Source organism: Phasianus colchicus, chromosome 1, assembly GCF_987193195.1.
Source record: "Phasianus colchicus chromosome 1, bPhaCol1.hap1.1, whole genome shotgun sequence".
Classification (NCBI taxonomy): domain Eukaryota; kingdom Metazoa; phylum Chordata; class Aves; order Galliformes; family Phasianidae; genus Phasianus; species Phasianus colchicus.
The window spans coordinates 189,394,383-189,418,161 of NC_143436.1; the positions used below are offsets into that span (position 1 = coordinate 189,394,383).

Here is a 23,779-nt window from a genome sequence, read left to right on the forward strand (position 1 = left end):
AAGGGGTAATAAAAAGAAAAAAGGCACTCAATTTGGCTTCAGCTTCAACTTCTGCAACCTACTCTGCATGTTGGAAAAAATATTCTCCCGTATTCCATCCTACGTTTCTTTCATCTGCTACTTCTTGCGTAATGATAATGTAATAAGAGTGGGCTGCCTGCAAATTCAAAAATTTTTGCTCTTCCCTTTATCCATTCTTTTTCTTCTTCTTCTTCTTCTTTTTAAAAAGAAATTATGAGATTTATATACATATATATATATATAAACTGAATGACAGTGAATTCAATTGAAGAATATTTTTTCAAACACATGCTCTGCAGGTGCAATAAACCACCGTGAAATTTTGGAATTTCCTGCAAGAATTGCTTATTTTATCTTGTTTTTTTCCATTTTGGTTTATTTTGTTGATTATTTTACTTTATTATTTTATTTTTACTCTACTTATTTATTTTAATTTCATTTAGTTTCAGTATTTAAGTGCCTCCCCTCCCCTCTCCTCCCCTCCGCTCCCCTCCCTCCCAATTCTATTCCCTTGAAGCCTATTGCTTTAGGCACAGGAAAAGTTGGAGATAATGAGAGTAAAACCTCTTCCTGATGAATATTCAGTTCAAAGAAAAAATGGTAGGTGGTGAGTTATCTGATTTGCTAACAAGGCATATGATTTGTCTCCTTAGTATTTTGTAGTCAGAAATGGCTGTGTGTCTTCAGAACCAGAATCCAAAAACTCATAATTTCACAGCTTGGAAATTAATAGTTAGCCCTTATATACTTGCCCAAAATGTCTTGGACAAGACTAGGAAGTAAACAGAACAGAATCTAGAGATCTGCTCATGTGCTTTAACCACAGAGATTTCCTAATTTCTCAGATAATCCTGCAATATTTTATCATTTTGTATTTAAATATTATAAGTATCCCAGTTTCCTCATTAAGGTTCAGTATGATTTGATTCACCCTCTTTCTTTCTTTGCCTTATACACTGTAATTGCAGGAGGCAAAATTTTATATTTCTGCAGGAATTAGCATGTCACAGAGTTCATGTTTATTGGTTGTGATGTACTGCAATACAAATTACTTTCTATAGCCATTTGAACATAATCAGTAAGTTCAGCAGATACTTATGAATAATTTGATATTATTGCAAACTATAGTTATGGGAAAATAAGTTACATCTCTAAAAAATCACCCAATTTAACCACTTAATCCTGTCAAAATTGCAATAGGCATTCACTGAAGACCCACAAAGTGTAGCTCTGTACATCCTGCTCCTGGAAGTGGTGCTGAATCTGTTCCAAGTCTCTGAGCCAAGTGGGATTTGTAGAATCATAGAATCATTAAGGTTGGAAAAGATCTCTAAGATCACCATGCCCAACCTCAGCCCACCCCCACTTCAGCCCACTGACCACATCCCTCAGTGTCACATCTCCACAGTTCTTGAACACCTCCAGGGACGGTGACTCCACCACTTCCCTGGGCAGCATGTGACAACACCTCACCACTCTTTCAGAGAAGAATTTTTTCTTTATATCCCCCTTGAGTCATAGTATAGGTGAGTTTGGCTCCAAACTGGCACTAACCTCATCCTCTGGTATGAATGTCCACTTGCAGTTGTGGCACATCAGATATCTCCTGGTACACTGCAACTAATTTAGTTTTATTTGTAAAAAATGTATTACACTTCTCAGTACATTACACTCAATGCAAATTAAAGTGCAGTGTGTAGGGATGGTTTGGAGATAGACTTCAAAAGCCCACTCCAGAAGTGAGCTAATACATTCATGTGGACATGTCCTGATTACCCTTCCATGCCATGCCATCATGTCAGATTTTCCCAGCCCCTCAGAAAGTAAAACATCTTTATTTCCTTCTTTGCAAATTTGTCTTGTATGGGAATGTACAAGATTGAGTAAAACAGATAGATGTAGGTTTTATTTTGACTGTAACAGATAAATTCTACTATGGGTATTATAAGCAAGCAAATGGTCTCCAGTGTGTGGATATTTATGCTCTGCCTAGTAATTCCATAGGAACTCTTCAACTTCTATTAGAATTTTATATTTTCCATGATAAAAAGTGTATCTGATTCCCTTGAACATCATTGACGTCATCACAAAATTCATCAATCTCATCTCAATCTTATAATGATGCTGCCTCAGGAGAGGCTTTTGACTGAAGATAGTGCTTGTCAGTAAATGCAAGTGGTTGAGTTCCAGCTAAGATAGAGGGAAATAACACATAAGCAAACAACGCATTTAAGGCTGACCTTAAGGCTGACCTAAGTTCAGACACACTTTAGCGATAAACTTAAAATATTTTTTTTTCTGGCTGAGATGCCAGCTCCTAACTTATCCATTCAGACTTCCCTTAAAAGCACTGATAGGATCATTGAAGTCAATCAGGTTACTTGTATGCTTCAAATTTGGCATGCCTACATATTTTGTGAAACAGGTGCTGAAAAACACTGTCAGACTTAATGATTGCTGGTGCTGTTGTTGTTTCAAAGTATGATACATTAAAAAGAAAAAAAACGTCCAATTTTTTGGGATGTTCACCTTAACTAGAACTAGACTCATAGAATCATAGAATTGTTTGAGTTGGAATGGACCTTTAAAGGTCATCTAGCCCAAACGCCCTGCAGTAGACATATACACTTATGGCTCCATCAGGTGCTCAGAGCTCTATCCAGCCTGACCTTGAGTGTCTCCAGGGATGGAGCATCCACCACTTCTCTGCAACCCGTGCCAGTGCTTCATTAGGAGCTGCAGAAACTACAAAGTGATGAGGTCATATAAACTGATGGTCAGACATGGCAGGTTGCATTGCCCCTGTATTGTAAAGTAAGCCAGATAACATCTCAGCAAAATATTCTCCAGCAGTAGGAAGTATATTAAAATTCTTGCCACAGCTAATTCCCTCACAAATTCATTGACAATTGCTAGCAGCTTCTGTGAAGAGCTAAGCAGCCTCAAATTATCAGGTGAACTGAATGAGATTCAATGTTTAAAAAAAGTCAGAATAATAATTCAATGAAATTGAAGCACAAAGCCCAGTGGAGAGTGTTCCTGTAAGAATTAAGTTATTAAATTTTAAGCAATTATATGCAATAATGCAGCTGAAATATTGTTTCATAATAAATACTACTGCTGATGCAAATCTGATTCTTTCTAGTGGCTACTATAATTAACTGCATGGTTTCTGAGTCGTTAATTTAGAGGATGAATAATTGGTTAAAACAAGTTTTGTGTATTGCAATGTAATATCCTTGTTCAATTTTCCACTTAATTTCAATTAATATGGGTTCTACATGTATTCCACTGTTGCAACTTTTATGCCTATTATTTTTAATTAGAAAAAAGTGATACCTTGGTAGAAGAGAAGAAATGAACAACACTCTATGTTCTCCCAAGCTTATTCTATTACAGATATTTCAAGCTCATATCCCTTAAATATACACAATGTTAAACATTGTTCCTGAGGCTGGCTGGAACTGGAAGTGCCAATTCCAGTATGAAGCAGAAGGCAAGAAGGGAGAGAGGTGCCCAGAGAGGTGGTGATGCCCCATCCCTGGAGACACTCAAGGTCAGGCTGGACGGGGCTCTGAATACCCTGATAGAGCTGTAGGTGTCCCTGTTCGTTGCAGGGGCAATGAACTAGATGGCTTTTAAAGGTCCCTTTCAACTTAAATGATTCTATGAAATGCCTGTACATCACTGTTTTCATAGCACATCTTGCTTTCTCACGCTGTGCTGCTCCAGCAGCCCAGGTGGGCTGGTGTATGCTCCACCACTGCTTCTCTCTGGGAGAGAGGCTCCAGTAACATGGACAGAGAATTCTGTTTTGGTTTCTTTCATTCCTGGCTGCCCCCATACCGAGCACCTTAGGGACATGGTTCAGTGGGAAATATTGGTGGTTGGTGTACAGTTGGACTAGATGATCTTAGTGGTCTCTGGACTTAATGATTCTATTAATCTATGATTCTATGGTTAATGACCCTGCATTATATGATGCTGCTGAAGGAATTTTTCTTGTGCTTTTCTCAGGAGCTTCAGAAGAAAATAGAAATGGTTTACCAATTCTGGCTTAAGAGGATGAGAGTTATCACCCAGCCTACATTATCAAACTCTTCATGGACATTTTAATGCATTCATCTGCACTGCATCATTATCAACCACTTTTCAAGGTTGCCACTGTATACAACCCATGTTAGCATCTCCACCCCCGGTATTCACTAGAAAGGTTTCTGAGGTGTTTCTGTGAGGTGTAGAGTTGCACAGGGAACAGCATCAACTGGATAGTAAAATTGCAGTAGTAAAACCAACTGGGTAGTAAAATTCTTATTTTTTAAATTATTACTATTATTTATTATTTTTATTTTTAACATAGTCAGTCTGCATAGTGATAAGAACTACGAGCAGCTTAAGGGGACATTTTCCACTATTAATAACCGACCCATTAGCAGATGTTTAAGGAGCTGGTTGTGTTTCAGCCCTGCTAAACACCTAAATACCTGCTTTGTGATGTTCCCTGGCAGGCCAGATGACGCTGAGGACGCAGCACGTTCAGGACTCCAAGATGGGCTTTGTTATCAACGCGATATACTCAATGGCTTACGGCCTCCACAACATGCAGCTGTCGCTGTGTCCAGGCTATGTGGGCCTTTGTGATGCCATGAAACCCATAGATGGACGGAAGCTGCTGGAGTCCCTCATGAAGACCAACTTTACTGGGGTCTCTGGGGACATGATCTTGTTTGATGAGAATGGTGACTCGCCAGGAAGGTAACGTGAACATTTGTCAAACGATTTAAATAGCAGACACGCTAACTGTACGTTGTAGATCATTCACACAATATCAGAACTAAGATCTCATTCCTTATTTTTTGTATTTTCAGACTTTCTGAACTTAGTTTTCCAGAATAAATCTTTTTATTACTGTGTGTTTTTAATTGTATCTAATAATATAATTGGAGCAAACAGATGAGTTTTTTCAGGTACTCAGCCTTCTTCTGTGGGTGGCAAACCATGAGGCCCTCAATTTTCTGTTTGGAGACCATAATGTCCATCACAGTGTTACCCTTTCTCTCTTTGGGTATTTCAGAATTATGTGTTTTAAAGGTAAGAAGTCATTACTTGAATAATTAACCAGACATGGTTCCTTTACTAAGAAAACTAAAATACAGAAGATGTATTGATTAGTCTGGGATTTTTTTTCTGATTTGAATAATAAAAGTCTGCCTCGTTACCTTCCAAATGAAGCAGTACCATGTGCATAACACACTAAACTAGTAATTCACAGTGTACTGCTGTAAACAAATTAAACAGAGCTAAACATGATTTGCTGTGGCATACATGCAGTGTCCATATGGAAGTACATACTCAGAATACTAATGAGCATTTTTCTAGTTTTCTGCTACTGAACTGTCAGAAGATGAAGAAGTGTGATAGCATTCAAAGTGTATTTATTTTTTCCTTCTAGTTCAGCAAGTAGATTCCTGCCTCATTTCACTGAGTTTACTCCTGTTTGATTGAGGCAGTCCTTTCTGTCAGCACTACTGAGAATGTTTTAAATGTCTGTGTGATGACAATTTGTGAACAGATGACTAGAGGGAAAACTGGTCATCCTGTGCACTCATTATTTGCATTCCCTCTAATGTAAACTGAAACAAAAGAATTAAGTAAAGAACAGAATAGGACAAGCAAATAAAATCCCATTGGTCAAAATACTCTGATATTTCAAAAGTTTTCTACAATTCCAGAAATTATCTTTTTCTCGTTCTATTTGAAAACCTGTAGTGTCAACATTTTCATCGAAAGATAGCAGGCCAGCCACATGCAAAACAGTCTGCTTCAACCAGTCCTCTGGAAACACACATTTCAAGAATCTTCAGACTCATACGCTAAGGAGGCGCCCCATGAGCTGTCAGGGAAACTCATACAGAGGAACTCAGGAAATAAAAAGAAAAGGGTGGGAATTTACTGTTAACATTGTTTTGGTATGGAAGGCTGTCTTCCATTATGCGTTTCAATTTTTACAAATTGCTGAATTCGGAAGAAAAAGTACTCAGCTGACAAAATCTGCTTAAAATTTGTCACAGACTTCCCTTAAAAGATTTCTGTTTGATTTTAGTGATATTTAGATGCAATTAATTGCATCCTGTATTATTCCTATCTCATTTCCACTTTTTTCTTATAGAAAGAGTGAAGAGTTCAGTAAATAAATCATATGAGACGCCAATACACCAATGACAACAGCTAAGTTTTGCAAAGGGAACCTCATATTTACCTTTTCTTCATGTTGGCATTCTCAACAATAGTGTTGCAATTCCATTTGGAATTTAACGAATACTTTGGTCTCTTTACATTCAACATTCAATTCTAAAAAAAGATGAGGAAAGAATTCCATTGTGTGCATTCATTTGCACAAGTCACAGTAAAGCACCAGTGTTTCACTGAAGAGCATGGAGCCTCCACATTGTGAATCTCAGTGTAATGTGACTTTTGGAAAGTCCAGCCTCATTAGATGCGTATGAGATACAACAGTCTCTGCCTACTCAAAATAAAGAAATGTGAGTGGGGATAAAATGTTTTTCAGAGCTTGGTTACTATAGAAGCACAGGTCTTTGTTCTCTCCTGTCCTAAAACTCTCACATCATTAAATCCATACTATGTGCTTAAAGTAGCCAATAATGAGTCAAAATTTACTTTTTAGTAAGAAGGTTTTATAGGAAGTCCCATTTCTAATTCCCAGATCTGAATAGTTTCTTGTCTTTTGAGCACTGTCAAATGCTGTTTGCTACAGCTGGGAGATAGTGCAGTTGTGATGGAATACCTCATCTACCCTGTTCACTTCTGTTGCTAGCTGCATCTTCACTTTGTAAAACAGACATGTAAATCCTCACAGCTGTTCTGTGGTAGTGGAGTTAAGCAGGAAAACAGAATGTAAAAAGCCTTCCTGACCTAAATAGCTCTGGATTTTGATGTATAAAAGGGTTTTGACATTATAAAACAGATCACTAATCTCACAAGATGCTTCAAATCCTGGCCCTATCCCCAAAGTTCTTTATGTGTAAGCTGAGCTTTAAGTGTATAGATAGTCAAGAGGAGAGCTTGTTTTAGGTGAGATGAAGACATGGGAAAAAAGATCAGTATGGAAGCAGCAGCCATGATTTCTCAGGGTGATAACAGCTACCTGCAAATATTAAGGAAACTCCAAGAAAGAAATTGGAAAGGCAAGAAAAGTCAAGAAAAATAAGTTGGCTATGTCTTGTCTACTTGCTACCAACAGAATATGGCTTCTCAGCAAACTCATGGCACTTCTGTTTTGAAGCAAGTGTTTTGCACTGTGATTAGGGCACTGCTGGAAATGTGTTATTGCACCATCTGGTCTCTCCTATCCTAAAGTGACAAACTGTCCCTGTGGTGTCTCAAGCAAGCTCCAGGGAACCAGTGATTCATGAACTTCTGCTATAGAAATGACCTTTCCTGAGTCTGGGTATTACTATCAGTCTACCAGTGCTATTCTCTGCAGAGGTCTTGTGAGAGACTACATACTGAGGCAATAGGTTTATTTAATATGTCAAGTTTCTTTTCAGTATCCCCCCTGGGATATAAGCATGGAACTAGTCTACAGCTACTAGAGGGATAATCATTTTAGTTCCAGTGGCCTGATAAGCATCGACAGTACTTTCGTTTATCTGCCCATGAAACTCTGAATTGACAGCTTCAACAAAGCAGCCTTCAGAGGAGCATTACAATGTCCGCAAGGGCTTCTGGGCTAACATTTTTTTACAAACATTATTATGTTTGTAAACCTCTGCAAAAGCAAACGAACAAACAAACCCTTGCAACATCCTTTTTATTTTTTTTTTAACCACATGTAAAATCAACCTGTTTATTTATGTATGTATTTATCTAGATTAAATTTATATGTGTCAGTCTGATATTCCTACTTCTAATTTTGACACAGTATCAAAGGTGTGGATATTTCCTCCTTTATACAAGACAAAAATTAAAATATTCTAAAATCCATGATAACAATTAGGGTTTTTCCTCACAAGCTGTGTCATTGCTCATTTCTTTTTGTTTTGGAAAGAGTAAGACCCTCATAGAATCGTAGAATCTTAAAGGTTGGAAAAGACCACTACAATCATCTTGTCCAGTTATCAACACATCACCACCATGCCCATTAAAGCAGGTATCTCATGATATGGATAATGTCATACTGGTCATCCAGTCAGGCTCCATTTCCATTTTATTTCACTGTTTGCTTGCAGTCCCAATCCTGTTTTGCAGGTCCCTGACCTGTGTTTGATTTTGGCACCGACTCCCTGCCAAACTAGTTTCTTCTCTGAGACAGTTAGATGTTATCTCCTGGTTTAAAACATTCAGGGATCCATGTCTGGTGAAGTGTATCGAAGGAGAGCTTTAGTGTAGCTTTTTATTTTTTTAATCAGCCCAGAAAAATTATTGATGTTATAGACTAACTACTGCTTGCTGGTCTCCAAGTTGCTTTTGGAGTGACATACATACATGGACATTTTGGTTTTTGCCTCACCATAGTGAAGTTTAAATCTCTGAAATAAGGTGTCAAAGAGCTACAAAGATGGTGAAGATCTTGGAGGGCAAGATGTACAAGGAACAGCTGAGGTCCTGTGGTTTGTTAATCCAGAGCAGATCAGGCTGAGGGGAGGCCTCATTGCAGCTTTGGGTTGGACTCTGATCCATGTGGGTCTCTTCCAACTTCAGATATTCTCTAATTCTGTAATTCTTAAAGTCTTACCGCAAAACTTTAGTACCTTATTTAAGAGACAGTTTGAGTTAATGAGCTGGTTCTTTTACTTATCTGCAACTTCATAATGGACTTCATAATGTGCACTCTAACAATATCAGTCTTAATCCAGCTCTGTCAATATGCTTTCCTTGGGAACAAATTTTGAGTTTACTGCTAGGAAAAAGTTGGCCTCTCATTTATGAACCAGGCAGGTTGCTTGAGCCTAGGACTGCATTTACATTCTCAGTTTATAGTGTTTGCTTAGTGATTTTCACATTACTCACTCAAAGCACTGCAAAATCCACTAAAGAGAAGATAAAGAAAAGATGATATAATCACTTCAGGAGTTGCCCAACTTTCCAGACTGGACTATAGGGCAGGAAGGTGGCCTTGTGTTAACCATGCTATAAGGAGGCTGATGAATTGTAGGCTGCCCCACAAACTTTCTTTAGGACTCTATGGGAGCTAAGAAGAAAGCATAGGAAGAAGGAGAAATGTGAACCTGAAAGCTGTGATCAGCTCTGATCTACTCGTAGGTCTTCTGTCCCCAGATGTCAAAGGAGTCTTACCCAGAAGCCATTTAGGACTGAGGTCTACATACCTTTTCCCTTCATAATGGAGCCTTTTAAGAATTTAATATGTTCTGATCACTGAGGAATTATATAAAAAGGGAAGAGGGTCCTGTGTATGGTACAGAATAGCATTTGATGCTGCAATGCTGTAAAAGAAAAATATAGGTGCAAGTCTCAGCTCCATTCTTCAAACAAGACTTAATGCCTGGATTAAAAGGCCTAAGCACTATCACTTGCTTAGGTGTCCCTGAAGCAAATTCCAGAGTTCTGGAATCTGTGCCCAATGAATGATTCTTGACACCTCTTCAGGTGTCACACCCACCCTACATCATGCAGTCTTATAGCAGCTGAATTCATAGAGTCATAAATTCATTCCAGTTGGAAAAGACCTCTAAGATCATGTAGTCCAACCATCAAGCCACTGCCACCATGCCCACAAGCCATGTCCCTCACTGCCACATTTCCACAGTTCTTGAACATCTCCAGGGATGGTGACTCCACCACCTCCCTGGGCAGCCTGTAGCAGTGCATCACAACTTTTTCTGAGAAGAAATGTTCCCTAATCTCCATCCTGAACATCCTTTTGTTTTTCTCAAGATATGAAATCATGAATTTCAAGAAAATGGGGAAGGACTACTTTGACTATATCAATGTTGGTAGCTGGGACAACGGTGAGCTGAAAATGGATGATGATGAAATATGGTCAGAGAAAAATAATATCATCAGATCTGTCTGCAGTGAACCCTGTGAAAAAGGACAGATAAAGGTAAATATATTTTCTACTTATTTCAGTTATGTGCATAGGCTTGAAATGTGAAAAGAAATTCTTCCTATCTCTTCCATGGAGGCAGTATCCCACACCTTAATTAAACTGTGCAGACTTATAAATTTAGCTCCTGCTCATATCATAGTCTTCTCACTATTTTCATAAGTTAATACTCTGTTGTATTTCTACATCTGTGAACTGTTGCCTTTTTTACCCTTATAATCCAACTGCTTTAGAGCAGATATTGTTTGGTGTGGTTTTTTTTTGTTTTTCTGTTTTTGTTTCTGTGGGTTTTTTTTTGCTGCATATGTTAATAGCATCTGATTCAGTGAAGTGTAAATCCCTGGCTGGGACTTGTCAGTACAACTGCAGGTAATTCATAAATAATAATTGCTACTAATTTAGTGTTAGACATAGACACCTAAACTGGGACATTATTACTCACACCTCACATCTGCGGTATCTTCAGAGAACATCGGTAACTTCTGCTGCTTAGAACTGCGAGAGAAGTAAGTAACATATATTTTTTTAATGATACCTATTTTATCATTTCCTTTCTTTCTTAGGTTGTAGATTTTTTTCCTACCTCCCTGTTGATGGTGGTGTAAGGAAGAAAGATAAATGATTCTGTCATATATTAATTGCACTCTGTTGCTCTGGAGCATTCCATGAAACAAAGCAGCTAAAAAATCAGCAAGTCCCTAACTTGCCTTGAAGTCATTTCCATAAAAGTCTGTGCACTGAGAGGATTGTCATGGACAATAGAATGACATGAACTGAAAAAGAAACAACTTTTCTCCTGTGTTGACATGGCACACACTTGCAAATCTGGGAAGTGGCAGGGGCTGATGGGAAGCTGACCATGCTCTGCAATACCAAGAGTGAAACACTTCTGTCCGTGTCTTGCATAGTTTTAGGACATTACCGTGGTTTATTCACTTGTGGTCTTTTGCAGAGTCAGCAAATTCCATCAGATCAAATAGATGTGCCTTCAGTGTAGTATGTACATGCAGTTATATCAGATTTCCAAACTTCATAGTCAGTGGAAATACATAGATTATTTCAAATCAGGAGTTGTTTATCCTCAGTTAGGATTATAAAACAGTTGAGAGTAATCTTGGTTTAGAAACACATTTATTTTCACTGTCCAGCCAGGACAGCTGGTTCAGATGGAAACAAACTTTCTGCAGACACCTGAGGGAAGGGTGGATGACTTACACCCCCAGTAACTAATCGTAGTGTGTTAGCTTACTACAGCTACTAAGACATATATTCAAGAGGAAAGAGATGGACAAACAGATATTACGTCAGAACTGGCTTACTCTGAGATCCTCTGTAACCTGTTTCCACAACTCAGGAGACGGGAAGCATCTTCAGTAACCTTCAGTAAGTTTCCTTCCACCTTCTGCCTGTGCTTTCAAGGATTCTCCCAAGACAATTATCACGGAATCATTAAGATTGGAAAAGACATGTAAGGCCATCTAATCCAACTGTCAATTCTTCTCTGTCAAGCCAGTTTACCACACACACACATGCTTCAAGACCAGTTTTGAAATGTTCCTTATGCTCTGCGTTAGGCTACCGACTGTGAATCTCAAAGTTTACTGTGTAGTCTTTTATCTTCACTGCATTCACAGATGGTGGGGAAAGCTGGATTCTGCCTAACTTCTTGGTGGCTTTCTTACAGGGTTATGTTGGAATGAGTTATTATGAAGGAATTTGAAACTTTCAGTGTAATGAGAGCTGTTACTCAGCATGGTTTTGTGTAACCATCTGAAGCAGTGGGTAAAATCCAAACATAATCCATCTGTATACATTCAAAATTGTGCAAAGAGATATTATTATTCAGACAATAATAATATTATTATTCAACTGGTTCAATGGATTAGAAAAATGACAAGAGGATAGTTAAAAAAAAAAAAAACAAAACTTCTGTTTAATGTTTTTTATTATTTTAATAATAAATAAATAAATAAATAAGGGACAGGAAAGATTGTTTTACTGTTAAAAAACCCTCCAACAAAAAACGCATTCAAGAAACGGAAAGTAAAAGTATGAAGAAATAGCTGACTAAATGATTTTATAATAAACTCTGATTTATGAACAATTCTTTTCATTCCTAAAGGATACAAAATCATTGTTAGTACTGGATAAGAAGTGCTGAGATACTAGTTTTCTTTTCAATTTTTTAGATTCTAAGTATTTTATAGAGGGTGCTAATTTGGTGAGAAGTTTAACATAAAACTGTAAATGAATTGTTTTGATAGAAAAGGTGTTTTCACAATACCATATAGTTATTATTTTGGCATTTCACTTTCTTGAGTTGTAAAAAGATGGATTTTATCAGGCATTATTAACCAAAATATGCCTAAAATTAATACAAGCTTTCTGAGAATTTATTTTGATAAACAGAAGGAATTTTTAAAAACTCCATTGTTCAAACTTTTTGTTTTAGATCAAAATGAAAGAAATCCAAAGATATGAATTTTTCAGGAGGGGAGATACATTGCTTTGCAAGTAGATGTAATCTAAGCTCTTAGAGAGCAAAATATTTATGCTCCTATGTTTTTTCTCCAAGTTTAGCTAATTAGGTGACTTTTATCTCCTTTCATCCTCTACAATTTTATAAACAAAATTCAAATTTCAAATTTTCAAATCCCCCTATTGCTGATGAAAAAGATACAAATTGCACTTTTTATTCACTACAGTTTTATAAAAAAACAATGTGAGCAAGACATTAATTTTTTGTTACACTAAGTTGCATTTCATTTATTGAAAATTTAATAAGGACATTTGGTTTTGAAGCCCTCTTCTAAATTCACCACTGCATAAAAATAACAAATTTTAAAAAGTCAACAAGTCAATCTACTCATTGTGATATAATTGAAAGTATTTGTTTAAAAATTGTTTAAAAATAACAAAGAGATTGGGAAGCTTTATTAAAAATAATAATAATAATAGTAAAAAGACATATGGACAGAAATCACAGATGTTTTCAGTGCCAGAAATGATAAATAAGGGTCTTGAAAAATCTGCATCTCAATCATGAGTATGCAATTACATTTGGCAACAAATTATAAAATGAGAAATCAGGTCAGATGTTAAAATGGACTAAGATAACATTCTCATTTCTAGGAAATTAGGAATGCAGTAATCTAAATGGTTCCGGAAAGGATGTTCAATTTGTTATTTGGAAAAAAAATCAGTTTTAACAAATTACTCAGAATTGAACGAAAAATAAGCATCCAAAAATCTTTGGATAATAAACACTCCAGCTCTTTTCAGTTTGTGCCCAGTGCCAGGACAAGAGGCAATGGGCACAAACTGAAAACAGCAGGTTCCCTCTGAGCACCAGGAAGCATTTCTGTGCTGTGCAGGTGATGGAGCACTGTCACAGGTTGAAGTTATGGAGTATCCCACTAGGAGATCTCCAAAAGCTGCTTGGACATGGTGCTGGGCACCCTGCTCTGGGTGTCTCTGCTGGAACTGGGGTTGGGCCAGATGGGCACAGATGTCCATTTCAGCCTCTGCCATTCTGTGATTCTGTGGCATAACACCACATAATTCCATGTATGGGGCACAATGGAGTGAATTTTATCTCTTGGGTATCATGCACTGGCTTCTGTTTGCACACTGACATCTATGAGATTTTCAATCTTGCTTATTTTCTTCAGAGGAGAAAAAAACTCTTTTTGTGGTTCTATACCTCCACCTGTACTTCTACTGGGTTACTGGTTTCTTCTGGTATATATATATATATATATGGTGTGGGAACGGAGAACTTGTGTCACTTTTTGGATGAACAGCATATCACATCATATCATATCAGGAGTTCTCTTTAACAACAACAACAAAAAAATTAGTACTTGGGGCAGCATGAACGTACATTTCTGTTGCTAAATCAAATGTCAATTTTTGTCTCAGGTGATTCGTAAAGGAGAAGTGAGTTGCTGTTGGACATGCACTCCTTGTAAAGAGAATGAATACGTCTTTGATGAATACACGTGCAAGGCCTGCCAGCTCGGCTCCTGGCCCAATGATGAGCTTACAGGTAAACAAGTTATGGGTGGGCTTATGTTGTTAATTAATATGTTCATCAGCTAAGCTGAAGAAACAAATGGCAGATACAAGTGAATATGAGGACTCTTTGTTTTAGTCAGATCAAACCTAGAGATACAGCTGAAATCTGAACTCAAACTGGTATTTGTTATCTTTCCTCAAGTTGATCCAGAAGCCCTTAGTTTGATTCAACTGCTCTCTAAAGGCATAAATTGCAAAATCTAGAAATAAAAAATCTAGTCCTAGCATTGAATTCGAAACTGTCCTAGCACCAAACAGGTTGTGTAGCTCACACCCTTCCTCAAACACACTGAAAAATGAATCATTATCAGAGAAATTATTAAAGAAAATCAAACTGTACACGGTTTTATTTAGTCCCAGGCAGGTACAGAAGAGCTGTGGCAATTATTGCTGTTGAAAGCATCAGTGCTCCAAACAGACTTAGCACTGTAGCAGTCCTTTGTTCACCAGATGGTCTGCTTAAACGTAGGTTTCATGTTTTCCTGGCCATGGTGAAGATCTCCATACTCTTGCAGAATGTCAATTTGCCTGCATCCGAGGCAAAATTACTCCAACACTTGTATCCCACAGACTCTCTTCTTTATGACTAATAGACAGGATTTGTGTGTTCAGATGCTCAGAGAACACAGACACTTCAAATGCTGTTCAGGGATCAGGTTCTCATTATAACAGACTTTGCACCAGGGGAGAAAGAGACAGGCTTTTTCTAGAAGAGCTCACAGACTCAGTTTACATATAACTTCTATGGATGAAGTGAGAAATGAGTGAGATTAAAGAGAAGGAAGGCATAAGGAAAAACACTTTGCTGGGTAAGTTTATGTAATTGGAAGAGTGTCAGGTAATGTTCGGCCTTTAGATAGATTTCTATAAATAAGGTTAATCAAAATCTTTCCATGGTAAGGGATGTTACATTGTAGTAATGCATTATACAAAGACAGTAAATAATAATTTAAAAATCATTTAGCTCTGAAATTGATAGGGGATTTATCAAAAAATGCCAGACATGAAATTTCCCAAGAAAACTTTTAACTGATAAAACTGAAGCAGCAGTAAATTAAATTTGTAAACTCTCCTCCAATCCTGAACCTCCAGCACTGCCTTTGTGAGCACACAGCAATCAGTCAGAAAACCCCTCTCACATCAGGAAAAGCATTCTCATGTCACAGGAATGGAGAAGGGAAGAAAAAGAGACCCTAATCCACTTGATTCCTTCTTCCAGCACACAGTACACAGTTTTGAGTATAAACTCAAATTTACATCCTGGCTTGGCCATATATTGACCCGCACTGCAGGGACCAGGCTGCTGCACCAGGCTGATCAACTTGTGAAAGTCACCTGGTGCAAATGGCCAACTCTTCAAACAAATTCCTCTGAAATGCAGCAGTTCCCAGATCACACATTTGTTTCAGCTAGCACCTGAATTTTTACCCAAAGGAGATCAGCTGGAATAACAGCTGCTTCAATGAGGCTAGAAGGGAAATTGCTCTAAGTGCCTAATCTGATCAACAGAGGATCTTTTTTTGAAACAGTGGTGCTTATAACTGCCCATCGTGTTGGAGAATTTGAAGGGAAGGGGAGGGAAGGAAGTAGACTTCATGTGCTGTACGTAGGGCAAAGTGGAGCAGACAGCCTCCAGCATGGCTCTGGGGCCTGGGGCTTTGTGCTGGCTCTCCAGGACACTCAGGTCCCACAGCCAGGTATCAATCTGGGTTTGTGGTAGGATTTATCCTCTCAAGGTATTACTTTGCCCTCAAGAGTGGGTTGATGCTTTTCCACCTAACTCTGGTCATTTCAAAGCAAAGTTGTTCTTCCAGTCAAGCCAACTCCTTCATGTAGTACATGTACTGATATATTTTGAAAACATTACATTTGTCTTTAGACATGCATTTTGTGTTGTAATAGCAATGAAATCTGATAGGCACACATTAAACAACAGTGGACATCAGTGCCAAGCAATGCTTTTCAGGATATCTAATTGTTGCTTCTTAGCCGGGCACAGATTCAGCAGAGTATTTGGTAACTGAACCCTACCTCAGCCAATATGAGCACTGCTCATACAGCACACATTCCTGGTAAAAAGATCCCTATCATCATGGCCCTATGTTTCCTATCTAACTTAACTATTCACATGATGGTTGGATCTGGTCTTGTTTAGCCTTGTATCAAAAACAGATTTTAAAAAGTCTATTCCCAACTTATCTGTATGATATATTAAGCTGTATATTTTTATGATCACATTTATAGACCCAACTTTTGCAGCTTGTAAAGAAATTACCTCTCAATCTAACTTTGTTTACAGCATAAGTTTAGTAATAAATGTGAAGTAAATGTAAGGAGAGAGAAGTGTATTTTGAATTCTGGTGAGGAAACTTCTCATTAATTTTTCAAAGTGCACACCAATCTCCTTGAAATGTCCCTACATCTGATACTGCAGCAGTCTGTGTCTCTTTGCTGCAAGATAAAGTCATATCTTAGGTAGTGTCAGCCTCTCAAGGCCACACATAAAAGCTCACTGGAATAAGTCTTCCTTGCATGGTCACTTTTAGATGAGAGTTCTAGTTCTGAGCCTCTGGTTTTTGAGCCAGTAAATTTATCAGCCATGCAAAAGGAAAGGCTTTCAAAGTGAGGCTGCACCTCACTGTCTGCCAGAGATCTGAACTTAGATAAAAACATTTTTTGAATCCTTTCTTGGCTCACACAACAAAATATCACGTCAGTTTTCTTATACTCAATGACCAGCATCAATTTGGCCACAAACTTCAATATATAAAAGATATAATGGCTGAGATGCTGCTTGCAAAAAGCAGCTCAGTCTTGTTTTTCAGCCACCTGAATGAGAATCACCAATATGAGAATTCAGATGCAGGAGGAGAGCAGACAGAAGGGATGCAACGTGTGTAGGAAAACATTATTCTCATAAAAGATAAAGAGCTGTGAGATCTCAAGTACAGTAAGGCTTAGTAAGTCCAAAGGGAAAGATGAGTGGGAGGAAGAATTTCTCTTGATTAAATCAGTTACTGGAAAATATCTCCATCTAGAAAAACTGAGGCTAGGAAAACAATGTTTAGTCGCTAATATCTTATTCCTTGCAAATTTTATTTTCACTGCTCGTGAACAAAACTTTCCCCAGGGACCAAACTGCACCTAGAATGCAAACCTACTAATTCTCTTTTCTTTTTCCCCAGTCCATGTGTACCATCCCCAAATGCTCTCCAGGTCCATTTCTTTCTCCTGGGCTAGTGTCAACCAATTACGCACTGTAGATCTCCTTCTTCCCCACACACTATGTTAGTAATATGTGTATGTGACACAACCACTTCACACAGCACTCAATGTGACTGAGCCATACTCAATTAGAGCAGAAGAAACACATGATTTGAAGTTCAGAAATATATGCTTACACCTCCAGTGTTCCCTAAAGCACTTACTGGTGCTACATTCACAGTGGGAGGAAGATAAATGGATTCCAGGTGTGTTTAGATATGAATAAAAAAACTTTCTCATCTTCAAACCTTCTTATCTCCAAATCCTGATGCAATCCATTTTTCAGTGGACTGATGAGAATGGCTTTTTGGTTCTCCGGGAACCCACTGACTCTGTGGGCATGATCATCTTCATTCGGAAGGGATTCCTTGGGAAAACTGAACAAGTTTTGCTCAGCAACGCAAAAGTTTGTGAGTGGCTGTAGGAACATCTTGATCTGGTTATCCCTAGGGTTTGTCTGAGGGCATTTTTGAGGGGGAAAGAGACAATTATTCCTTTTTTTCTGTGATTCAGGGACAGTAGAAAGCAAGAACAGAAATGGTTCTCTCTAGTAATTTTAGGGACATCAAAGAAAGCAGATGATATTAATTAAGTGACATTTGGATTATCTTCAGGCTGCGCTGACATTTTCCTCACTCTGTGTGTACTCCAACTATGCTGGTTATTTGGTTTTCTTGATTAGATTCCAATGAACATAGGAGCTGAATTCATGGATAAGGCTAAACATCAGAAATATGCATTTTTGCCATAGTTACAAAAATTCCTTCACCTAATAAGGTGCAGTATACCCAATATAGCAGATTTATGATCTTGTCTTCATGTTCGAAAATGCTAGATAGGAACTAGAGTATCCAAACAACACTTGAATGGCGAGAACTGAAAAAAAAAGTGCATTCCACTTCTATGTGACAAAACACTTCAACATGCTCCGACCATACCTGTGCTGTGTTCTGTTAGCGGCCTGGTCCTTCCTGAGCCCAAGCTTGTACTTACATGAATTCATAGAATCATAGGATCATAGGATCATTTGAGTTACTATCCTTCCTTTCCTGACTTCCTTTACCTGAGGATGGAGAGCTCTTGTGCCCCAAGAAAAGCTTCCTTTGAGATCTGCCATTCCTGCTCTACTCTCTTACATTTGAGGATGGTTTCCCAGGGGAGTTTGTTGACTAAGTCCCTGAAGAACTATAATTTGGCTTTCCTGAGGTTTAACATCCTGATTTTACTTTGTCTGTCCAGTATCCCTCAGGGGCATAAAGTCCACCACTGCATGGTCACTACAGCCTCCAGTGCTGATGTCATCAATCAGTTCACTGGCGTTGGTCAGCAACAGATCCAGCATTGCATCCCCCTTCGTGGGGCCATCTATTGCCTGGCTTGGGAAGTGGTCCTCAGTACATTCCAGGAGCCTCCTGGATCGCTCACAGCTCAACGTGATACTTTTCCTGCACTTGTCAGGGTGGTTGAAGCAAGATGAGAACCTGTGATCATAATGCCTCATGTAGCTGGAGGAAAAAGGCTTCACCAACAAGCTCTGCTTGATCAGGATTTCTCCCTGAGGAACGAAAATGAATGCCTTCCTCATTCTGAGGGCATTGCTCATGCTGTCAGTGAGATCAGCAGAAAACAGGTGGTGCAAGGAGCCCTGGGCACGGTCTGGTACAGCTCGGTTGGGACTCAGCATAGGGGTGATGCTGGTTCTTCCTGTTTGCTGCCCATCCTTGCTGTGATATAGGGTTCTGAAAATTGAATATCTCATTCATCTGGATCCTTAATGAAAAAACGTTATTCATATCTGTGCCTGAAATATTATCTAATAGTAACTGCTTGTTGCCATAAAATGGCTTTCTTCTATCACAATTCATAATAAAGTTGAAACCATTGGTAATTGTCTGACAATTGTGAGCATGAGGCAGAACAGAATTTAGCCCATGCTGACATTGATTTTGCTGCTGAAATATTAAGATCCTACTTTTGATCATAATTTCCAAGACTGTAATTCAGACAGAGGTTAAAAAAAGGGCACAATTTTTGGCAGATTGTTTTCATCATTATAGATGTGCATTAACTAAGATGAAATCTGATTGCCACCCTAATTTCACAGGAAAAGTGCACTTCCTTTTCCTTTTCTTTTTTTGCCAAATGAAATGTAGCCATTTCCGTAAGTCATTTTCACATCTGCCTTTTGGGAAAAGCAGATAACAGTGAATTAAGTGTTCAGGTGACAATATTACAACCAGGATTTCTGCATTAAAAACACTACATTAAAATATGGAGCTAATATTCTTTTTGGTGAAACTCAAGTCAGAACATCAGAGTTAGCATACAGATGGACTCAACTCCTACAGTTCATCAGTTGTTCTGATCATTCTGCACATTTATTTAATTTAGGAACCATTCCCCATTTGGTCATACAGTAACTTTAATGAACTGTTCTAAGACTCACAGCCTTGCCTTTTACTACAGTTCACAGCTAAATCAGTGTACTTGAGTTACTTGAAACTTCACCTCCTGCAATACAGAAGCCTCAGCTTCTGCAGATTAGGATGTGATAGGTTCCTGCTCCAGCCCTGTAGAAGAAGCAGAAGAAACCTGTGGCATGTTCTCAGCTGCACCCACTGACTGTGCAAATCCACCCTCGTGAATGGTTTCAGTAAACATGCCAGCCTGGAAGTTGCTGCAGATGATAATTAAACAGATGGTTGCTTCCACATTGCCCTCCTATTGCTATGACTATGAAAGATTCCCCTGGAACAAGAGAAAGAACTGTTGATATTAATAGTTCAAATTACCACATTGAAAGGTACCAGACCTTAGTACTGACATGTTAAAGATGTGTTCTCTCATTTTAATAGCACATATTCCACATGGACATCAGCAGGGCTGATTTTCACCCAGGACTTTGAAGAGTGTATTTCTCACATATACCTTGTCAGTTTAGGCAACAGGTTGGGGCTTTATCCCTGTTAAAAATCATTATTATGAAGATTTTCCTGCCAGATTCACTAGGATTTTGGTTCTGAATCCTACATTCCTGTCTCTCACCTCTCCATATGTGAAAACCTGGATCTCTAATCAAGATTTCCCTTCTACCATCTTTTAAAATTATGGCACAGGGAAAACTCAGGAATATTGATATAAAATATCTAACAACATGGCAGCAATAGACATTAAATCATGTATGGTAAGTCCCATGTTGAGATTCTCTTTCACAACTAAGTAGTTGTGAACTGCAACAAGTTGCCCAGAGAGGTGGTAGATGCCATGTCCCTGGAGACACTCAAGGTCAGGAGGACGGGGTTCTGAGAAACCTTATCTAGTTGTAGATGTCCCTGTTCTTTTCAGGAGAGTTGGACTAGATGACCTTTAAAGGTCTCTTACAACTCATACAAGTCTATGATTCTAAGTCAGTAGATTGTTGTTTAGGTATGGCACTTGAACTCCTGTTATCTATGACAGGGATTAAAAAAAAAAAAAAAAGATAAAAAGAAAAGTACAACTTTTGTTAAGGGGTGTCTACCTCCACAAAAATATTTAGAATTTACAAAAACAGCAGTAACTTTCTGTCAGTTTTACTCTTCATATGGACTGATAATGAACTTTTGTTCATGATGTTGACTTACGGGATTTCCCTGAATTCCCTTCACTTTTCAGACTGCATCCTATTTACAAGCCTTAATCTGTCGTGTTTACCTTTGGAACTAGTTTAATTATGTGTTTCATATTGCCTGTCATGAAATAGATTTTCAGCTTTATGGATGATGAAGGTATAGTAAGCTCTCTTAGGCATCAAGGCTGTAATAACAAATTAAGACAGTGTCATGATTAAACCCCCTGAAAATAGGAATGGTAACAGAGTGCTTCGTATCTGTGAACTCTTATCAAGACAAACTAATTTTAAAGCAATATGAAAGATCAGAAGTGGCAAGTTTAGCTCAGGAGAGAGAGCAGAGGCTACTCATAGACCCATGGCAAGGATCAAACCTTCAAGAGCTCTCATCTCATTTATAGCACCATTTAGCCCATCCTTAGAGAGGTGGATATTACAGAATATCAGATCTATTTTCTGTCCCAGGAAATCCTCAGATACCCTCATCTGTAATTTGTTGGTGATATTTTTTTAATGCTCCTCACAGAAATCTCTTCCCTGGCATGTTGAACAGGACTCTGATATTTTATATCTATTTGTCTTGCTATTTACACACATATCTAGTCCTTAGCTCCCACAGTTTATGTCTCTGGCCAGAGAAACATAGAGATTGTTTTATAGCAATTTTACTGGTGCTTTGGTCCCAGAAGCAGTGCGCTTTTGAGCACAGAGTACAACTCTATACCTGCTCCAAATTGGACTTGCTCCTAACAGCCTTTCCACCAGCCAAAGATTGCCTCAGCCCACGGCAGGGAAGACAGGATTGGGCCTGCTGGCTCTGTTTCAGTTGGAGTTTCTGAGCCAGTGAGGAGAGAAGACTTTCCAGGTGCTTAAAGATGTTGATGAAGTGTAAGAGGTGGGCTATGGGATGGGATCTTGTCCAAATCACCATTGAGCACACAGTTATTTATGGGATGGAAGATAGTTCTTTTATTAGCATTTTCAGCATTTGCCTTGGTAAAATAATAGCCATCAAACTGACTGTACAGTGACTGTGCCATTTTCCCATATTTCTTTTACTTGATTTGATCATCTCTTTCTGCAAAATGTCATTGTCAGAAACCATTATCTGCAAAACTGTTAAATGAAAGCCTCACCAATCATTTGCTTTATGAAGAATATCCAGTCCTTAAATCTTAATTGAAGAATAAATAATTGCACAGCTTAGCATTCCCCTTGCAAAGTACACTCAGTTACAGAGAATAAAAATGGCACAAGTTTCAACTCTTTTCTAAGGTATTTTATTAAGAGAATGTAAAAGGGTAATAAAGCAAGAAAGGCATGAAATAGTTTTAAACCAGTGAGAGATGTCTGGCCTCTGTTGTAATGTTAGAAACTGTGCACAGGTCAGCCTCTATATCATTGTCTGCAGATAAAGGCTAGCTGTCAGGTAAGAACATTAGAAAATTCCAGTCCAAGATGCAGAAGTAATAGAGGCTGATAACAAATGGATTCTCCAAAATATTCATTACATTTGATGAAATCATAGAATCATAGAATGGCGTAGGTTGGAGGGGACCTTAAAGACCACCCAGTTCAAACCCCCCTGCCATGCACAGGGTTGCCCCCCACCATCTCAGGCTGCCCAAGATCCCATCCAACCTGGCCTTGAGCACCTCAAGGATGGAGCATCCACAGCTTCTCTGGGCAGCTTGTGTCAGGGCCTCACCATACCCTGAGTAAAAAATTTATTCCTAACATCTCATGTTAATCTCCCCTCTTTTAGTTTAAAGCCATTCCCCCTTGTACTATTGCTACCAGACTGCGTAAAAAGTCGGTAACGTCTCCTGCTTCTAAGTTCCCCATATCTTTTCCAAGCTAAACAAACCCAAAAAACTTCTTTGGGAAGAACCCATTCAAGGAGAGATACCTACTTACCCCAGAGAGTGCTTTCTGCTATTCACCCTTCTTCCACCACTCTTAGTGGTATAGAATGATTTTAATGATGTCATTTGCATGCTACATTAATCTTGATGAAGTCAGAATGAAATACCTTGTCTCCCTCAGTCTGAATAAGAAAACCCTTTAAAACCAAAAGGAGTTAATGAATGCTCACAAGAGTATTTTGTGAAGATCTAAATGTCTTTGTTACATTAAGACATGGCAATAATTTTATTATTGCAACAGAAAGCTTATCATACCAAAGCTGTTAAAATACAAATGGCCAATTAATCTTTGTTTAATTATCAAGGGCAAAACTCTGTTACACCAAAGTGATGCATCTTTTAACTGCAGATATGTAAAACATTTTGTTACCCTAATTCTGCTGATTTTTCTGCAGGAATACAGAACTATCTGCCTCATACTTTTGCCAGACAACATATTTATTATAATATCACATTGTAGATATTTATATATTTTTTACAGTAGTGTTTAAAAATACATAATATAGAAATACTGGGAGGAGAAGGGATCTAAATCTAATATTAACCAAAATTATTAGCATGGAAAGGTTTTTTATCGTTAAGAATGTCAACAAGAGATTTCAAAATACTTTAAGCTCCACTGAAAATAAAGGAAAAGACTAAACATCTTACATGTAGAAATTCCACAAAAAAACAGATGTTTACTTTTCCCACTGATCATCAAGATATTGAGATCCCAGGCTCCTTTACTAATTTGAATTGCTCAGCATCCAGGTCCTCATCAAACAGTGCCTTGTCCAAATTGCCCTCATTAGT

At 38.2% G+C, this 23,779-nt stretch overlaps 1 protein-coding gene across 6 annotated transcripts in view; it reads left to right on the top strand.

Moving 5' to 3' along the window:
* GRM5 (glutamate metabotropic receptor 5) overlaps window positions 1-23,779 on the top strand; it is a 249,549-nt gene that overhangs the window by 197,032 nt on the left and 28,738 nt on the right. For all 6 annotated transcript variants that reach the window (XM_090134072.1, XM_090134071.1, XM_031612458.2 and 3 more), the window contains 3 exons: window positions 4,530-4,776; window positions 9,937-10,105; window positions 14,030-14,156. In XM_090134072.1, the coding sequence (XP_089990198.1) occupies window positions 4,530-4,776; window positions 9,937-10,105; window positions 14,030-14,156 (543 nt within the window). The remainder of the gene's footprint in view (window positions 1-4,529; window positions 4,777-9,936; window positions 10,106-14,029; window positions 14,157-23,779) is intronic.